Source organism: Nyctereutes procyonoides, unplaced genomic scaffold (assembly GCF_905146905.1).
Source record: "Nyctereutes procyonoides isolate TBG_1078 unplaced genomic scaffold, NYPRO_anot_genome, whole genome shotgun sequence".
Lineage (NCBI taxonomy): Eukaryota > Metazoa > Chordata > Mammalia > Carnivora > Canidae > Nyctereutes > Nyctereutes procyonoides.
Window position 1 is genome coordinate 6721197 of NW_026575032.1, and position 7248 is coordinate 6728444.

General features: G+C 31.1%; 1 protein-coding gene across 1 annotated transcript in view; it reads left to right on the top strand.

The window, feature by feature from the left end:
- HSPA4L (heat shock protein family A (Hsp70) member 4 like) overlaps positions 1–6762 on the top strand; it is a 57674-nt gene extending 50912 nt beyond the window's left edge. The window contains exon 20 of the mRNA XM_055316957.1: positions 1060–6762. Within this exon, the coding sequence (XP_055172932.1) occupies positions 1060–1251 (192 nt within the window). The 3' untranslated portion in view covers positions 1252–6762. The remainder of the gene's footprint in view (positions 1–1059) is intronic.
- Positions 6763–7248: the final 486 nt, after the last annotated feature.

Genomic DNA, 7248 nt, shown 5'->3' on the forward strand with positions numbered 1-7248 from the left:
CTAGGAATTCATGATAAGTATAGGCACATAAATACCCTTGCTTATTAATTAGCAAAAAATTGCAATAAACAAATAACCTATCAGTAAGAAACTAGATAAATTGAAGCATCCATACAACACTTTGCAACCATTACATAATTTTAGATACAGAGATCTATTTAGATAGATGTGTACAACATACTGAGTGAAAAAGGAAAGATTACAGAATCTAAATGTACAGCTCTCTCGCTGTATAAATAAATCTAGGAAGTATCTTCATAGATTCGTAGGTTTGCAGGCATGTGTCTGCATGTACATATATCTAGAAGAATACTCACCAAAATGTTAATGTTAATCTAGAAGATGAAATTTCAGGTGCTTTTTTAAAAAATCTAGTTCAGAGTTTTTTTTAATCAAATAAAAGTATTTTCCTTTCAAGAAAGTTTTGCAAAGAAGCTGTAATAGTTTGCTCCTAATCAAATGAGATATAGAGTGTAGTAAAAGCAGTTTGCCACTAAAGCATCCCCCCAGGATGTTAACTCCTTATCTTTCCATCCCTATGCCAATCTCTTGACACTGGTCTTGACGGATTTTAATGGTCTTTTATTTCCTTGTTAAAAAGAAATAAGCCAAGATAGAAAAAACACATTGTATTTACTTTAAATTATTAAATTGCATTCACATTCATGAATTCACATTTTCCTTCAACATAGTTCTACAATTCCACTTATTAGAGCTGTTTTCATGTAAATATCAATTTATAAAGTAGGTGTTTTTTGATGGCATAATTTAAAGGAATAAGTTAAAAATTATTTCTGCCCAAGAAAACTGTCATTATAAAGAACCAGTTTTTAGGAAGATTAGATACAAAGTATTATTATTAAAGATTTAAGAGTTCCCTGTCGACACTAACATGCACTAACTCAGAAGTGATGCTTCATTGACGTATTTGAAGAAACTTGGTTATCTAACTGAGCTAACATAAGTTCAGGAATGTCACAGTAATGTAGAAATTTAGAAAGTTAATGGTAACCTGTTCTGTGGTATTTTTAATATAATCACTTTTCTTCATGTCTTTAGGACCTGGATAATTTTTGTAACCCCATCATTTACAAGCCCAAACCGAAAGTAGAGGTTGCTGAAGACAAAGCAAAAGCTAATAGTGAACACAATGGACCAATGGATGGACAGAGTGGGACTGAAACTAAACCAGATACAACAAAAGACAGCTCCCAGCATACTAAATCTTCTGGAGAGATGGAAGTGGACTAAGTCTTAATTTCACCTTCACATAATTCAAACAGTGCAAGCAACCACAAGGTCCATTCTTCCTTTTACATGTGGTACACACAACATATGTTCAGTTGTTCTTAACCACTTTTTGTCATTTGTTTTTTGCAGTAGTTTTGAAAAGTGTTTTATATTGAGTGCACCTCTGTTCATTTCCATTGCTGCTTATGTGAAGCTTTAGCTGAGTATAGATTTACAAGTCAGTTTTAGCTTTCCTAATACATGTTGTATCAAACATGCAAGACTGATATGTATTTGGCAACAATCTACCTTATTTAAAGCTTCTACTTGGATAAACCTCAACTCCTGTATTCAGGAGAGGATACTGTATTGCACTATTGTTGCAGAAGCATAGATTTAATTGCATCATCATTTTGAAAAACATTGAGATTGATGTGGTTTAAAGCCACTGAGGCACTGACTTTTTTCTAGTTATTGTAGTTATAATTTAAATATTAAAACAGATAGTCTCATTGGTGTGCCATGAGAACTTCAAAGTGTTGTCATCACATAAATGAACTAAATCACATGTTAAAAAAGGGAAAACACAATTTTTATGTTACGGTGACACCAGCAGTTTGCATCTTTTATTAGTAATGTGGATTGATGTTTTCTCAGAGTAATTCAGTGTCATTTTCACTTGAAACTTCTGATCTACTTGTCCTGAAGACCAGCTGCTGCTAAAGTAATACTAGCCTAAAGATAAGAAGCATTTTTGATGAAAATACCTTCATGTTAAGGGGGAAATGCTGTTGACCTACTCTGACACGCATCTGTGATGTTGATAGCCTTGTTTCAATTTCAATAGTTGTTCTGGTTTTCTTAATTGATTTTGTTAATATCTTAACACAGGGTAGGGAGAAATGGCACAATGTGTATCGCATTATATACATTTATCACTGATTTACTTAATGTTAAGAAATAGGTAAACACTATTAAATACGCGGTAATACTTGAAAAGAAGTACTTATACCGTAAGTCTTAGGAAATAATGCTTGTAATAAACTTAACTATGTTACATATCAACAGGCAAAATATAGAATGTTACATAAGTGTAATATGATATGATGTGATTAAATTATAGTTCCTGCTGTTACATCACCTGTTCAGATCTTGGCTCCAGTTTTGGTGCTTCTTATATATATTTTATGGGACAAGGGACTGTGAAATTAAGATATTTTAAGGACTTAGTCTGTGCTTCATCACCAGATTTGTTCACATTGTTCAGTTCAGAGGCTTGGAACTATTTAAGTAAGGGAGCAGACTGAAATGACTTTCCAATCCTACAAGAAGCATAGATAATGCCATGGGCACTTGTGTTCCATGCCAATCAACTAGATTAAACCTAAGTTAAAATTTTGAAAGGCTCACTTTTCCCCAAAGCTAAACCTTTATATTAAGAACAATTACTATTGACTTTTCTTAAGTAGTAAAAATTGAGAGTTGAGTATCTTTAGGGATAGTCATTATTTCTCACAAATAGTTCTCTTAAGAGAGATTTTGTTTCTACAATGTAGTCTGCACTGAAAGGGGAGAGTATGGAGCGGTGCATTTGCAGGGATTTTTATTCATCCCTTTTGAGGGAGATGTCCATTTTTTGGATTAAAAAATCCTATAGACCCAATATATTTTTAATGTCTTCTAGTCTTTAAATTTAACCTTGTCTGAATACTCTAAAAGTGAACTAATCATATCCATTAGTAATGAAGTACTTTTTGTTTTCTTTGAAGCATCAGTTACTTTCTTTCAAAAGTTGAACAAAAAGGTTCATTTCAGGAAGTGCATCAAAGTTAGGAATATTTCAATACTACACATTGGGAGTTTATAGCTTTTTTTGAGTTAACAAGAAAATTACCCACTTCGTTAGGAGCTATATAGTTCCAAAACTTATTGTGAACAAATGAGGAAAATAACCCTTTCTGCATCTGAATTGTCTAATTATGCCTGACATATTCTGTTCCTTCTCTTTAGTTTATATAGTTCTATGTTTTAGTCAGATATATAACATTCCAGTTTTTGCAGTTATAGAACATTTTACTTAAGTACATCCAAAGATAGTTTGTATACTTTCCCTACTCATTCTGCTAAAATGATATTTTCAAAAGCCCTTTAACCTTATGATGTGGTTATTTATTGAATATGTTAATAAAGGAAAATTCATTCTCCTTAATACAGTTTTGGGTAGAAGATATGGTTCAGTTTAATTTTGATCTGCACTGAAATATATGCAAGACTAGATGAGAAAACTTTTCTTCAAAATAAAAAGCCCACTATTTTAGAAGTTATTTTAAAAGACAGAAAATTAGAATGTTTTCTTAAGATCAAATATGAACCGAATATGTAAAAAATATCTAAGATGATTACTACACTTTGGAAAAATAGAAATTACTTGATTTCAGAATCCAACTCCTGATACCCATACTGTGATTTAAAAAAAAAAAAAAAGATTCCTAAATAAGTTTGTGATGTTTCAGGTCCTTAGCAATATACAGAATTCTTACGTTTTAAAACAATTAGAAACAGCACACCAAAGAATTGGGCTTTTGGAATAAACAGATAATCTTAGTTTAAGAGTATAATTTAATTAGACTTTCATTAAGAAGCAATAAAGATTTCTTAGAGTTTCTTGGCCAATTTTTAGTGTATTTAGGATTATTTCCTAGATAGAAGCCCATATTAAAATGAATTTTGGGGCTCAATTTTCAATATAATAATAAGTGTTAAAGCATTTTATCCAAGTTAGCACATCTTGAACTGTTTTGAAAAATTATCAAGATTTAAAAGACAATGAGCATTCAAATATAGTAATCCAGTAACCTGACTTCAGTTTGACCTAAAATAAATAGAACCATTCCTTCATTTTCATAAATTTTATAATGATAAACCTATAAACCTTTCCATCAGGATTTTGTTTTGTTTTTAATAGCTGATATTTAGTAGTTCACAACAACTGAAACCTTGGCATTGATCTTACATACTATTTAAGGGACTATTAAATGACATGAGAAACAGAACTTCATCTCTCTCACCTTCTAGAAATTTACAACCAAAAACTTCAAGTCTAAGGTACATATTATTTTGCGGTTAAACTCTGGAAGTTTTAAGTGGAATTTGGCTTTGTGATATTTGATCCTATAAAATTTAATGATAGGCATAATTTAATTGTATGAATACTTAAAATCTGATGGCACTAATTGTATGAATACTTAAAATCTGATGGCATTGATAAGTTAGCCACTGATAACTTTTCAAATGACAGAGGTAGTAAGGATGCTTATAAAGTGTGCCTCTAATATTTTATTATCCTCTTACTCTACAGTGTTTTATAACTATCATTTAGCAAACTCTAATCTTAAAGCAGTCAATTTCAGAAGACTTTTTGATCAAAAAAGAAAAAGGTTTAAAATTACCTTTTGTTTTTTTGTCAAGGGTCTTATTTAATCCAAGGTCTTATTTTAAAAGTTCCCAGGAAGCATATAATTCTTTATCTTTTGATACAAAAGTGACAAATTTAATGCAAATCAAAAAGACCAAAACTCTTAACCAAAACAAAAGACTTCAGCTATTTTGCTTTCACATCTCTAAAATGTACTAAAATCAGTGTTCTTCTATATACTCTGGTTTCCTAAGAAAACAGCTTTCGGTTTATAAAACAACCAGATGTTTAAACTTTTTTTTTTTTTTTTTTTTACTAAATTCAAGGGTATTTGTTTTACCCAAAGGGCACCAGGAATTCTTAGAATGTTAAACTGGAACTGTTTAGGAGAGAAAACTTAAATGTCTATGGCAGCAGTCAGGTTACCTAATAGGTGGAAACAGTTCTTTCGTCTTCCAGATCCCCAAGGATACTTCTAGCATATTATTAGAAGTACTAAAAGAAAAAGCACATCTGTTAAAATATGTTGTTATAAGTGACTGGGAACATCCAAGTCAAAGAAAAAAAACTAATAATTGAATCATGAACACTTGACTCAGCCTGTCAAGCAGGTCAAAGTCCATAACCATAACAAAAATTAACAGTATAATCTTTGTTTTACTGTCATGTTCTAAGTCACAGGGTGATTATTAAGTATATTGATACCTAAAAATAACCCATCCTGTACAAAGATAAGTGAAATTCAGTATGTCTTTCTTTTATGTGTATAAACTGTAGATAGAAATGATCTTATTCTTTCTGGTTAATCTTGTTTTATTTGTCCTCTCATCCAGTTCTAGGGTCTCCTATTTTTCTCAAGCATATTTTGCTTTTTTATTTTAGATTATTCTTTAGGGCTTTTATTTCGTGGATTTTTAAAAATAGTTTCACTGCTATCCTACCACTTTGATAGCTAATTTTATTACCTTTGTTCCCTTTAAATACCAAATCTTAACTGTGAAGAATGTTTTGACTCTTAAATTCATACTTGAAAAGTCGTGTTTTAAGTTTCCATACATAATATCTCTAAAATTTAAAGATTTTTCATGTTTTGGCCTTAGAATACTTTCAAGTAGAATACTTTTAAGTAGTTCCAGACCAAAAGAGGTCAGTTTTGTGAATTATCATGTATTAAGAAATCCAACATTCCTTACTTTTAAAACAAATATCAATGTGACAAAATAACAAGGGTCCAAAATTCAAAATAGTTAAAGGTTAGCCACCTTCCATTCACTGTTGCTTTCTGATTTACATACATGTGCTGTGCATCTTCTTGTTTAGAATTTCCTAAATTTTTGCTTCCAAGACCTTGAGTTAAAATCCCCTTGAAATCATATGGACCCATCCAGAATAAGATGTTAAAATGTAATTAGAAATAGGGAAATCAAGGTAATGCTATAAAGTGTTGTATTTTTGTCGTATTTTTGTCCCTGAAATAAAATTTTATGGCTTAGTGTCTTAGGGAACTCACGTTAAAAGTGGTTTCCCTTTATACTTGGTATGATGAAGCCATTGTTTAATATTACAGTATATAGAAGCAGGTTTTTATTGAAATTATCAAATTGTTTTAGTTCTAACAGTATGGCATCCAAGTCATTTTTTCTTTTCTTCACTATTAAAATAATTTATGTACATGGTGACTCTGACTCTAGTCATTAGTGTAAAACAACATCTGGCAGTTTAGTTCCTACTTTAATTTCCCAGTTTGTTTTCAATACAAAGAGTAACCAGTGCAATGCATAAAATCATAACCAAGTGTGATGTGTAAAAAAATAATCAACTGATTTTCGCATGTAATAGACCCTCAGCTTCAGTGAGTCAACATGAGAATGGTTTGTGATTTTACATTGTAACGTTCTAGGAATAATATAGATTCGGCATACAATATTGGTTCACAAACATCCTTAAAAATGTTTACAGATATCAGGATCAAAGTATATAAAACACTTTATGTAAATTTACATCTTCATACTAGTCAAGAAATAGCAATTGATAATAAATGCAATTACTTTTTGGATGACAGTGCACATTGTCAAGTCATGTAATTAGAATAAACGTATATCTATTTACTCCATGAACCATGCGTTTTGCACACCTGAGGTTTGATTTTCACATATTGAATTTTATTGACCTGATGGTAGTTTGTAGACAAGTCATCAGAGACATTTATAAAAATTTGCTTATTGACGAGGGTCTTTAAATGGGCAAATTTTTAAACCTTCAGATGCTATTGATTCTGAAAACTAAAATAGTTTGGATGTGTTGTGTCAGAATAATTTAGCATTATGTACTGGAAGAGAAAATGGGGGAATAAATGAATTTGAATGAATTTCAATTCATTTGAATAAATGACATTTCAGTAGGCATAGAGGAAGAACTCCATGCTCCAGTGAGTCTTATAATAGCTCCTGTTTGAAAATCCCTGTTCCTGACAAAAATGTATCAAGTAGTTTAGGTTGTTGGGATAAAAAAAATGATTGAGGTCCTGTGGTCTAGATAGAGCATCTGGTGCCTAATCTTCTAGGGATAGAAAAAACAAAAGCATTGAAGACTAATGTATCCTC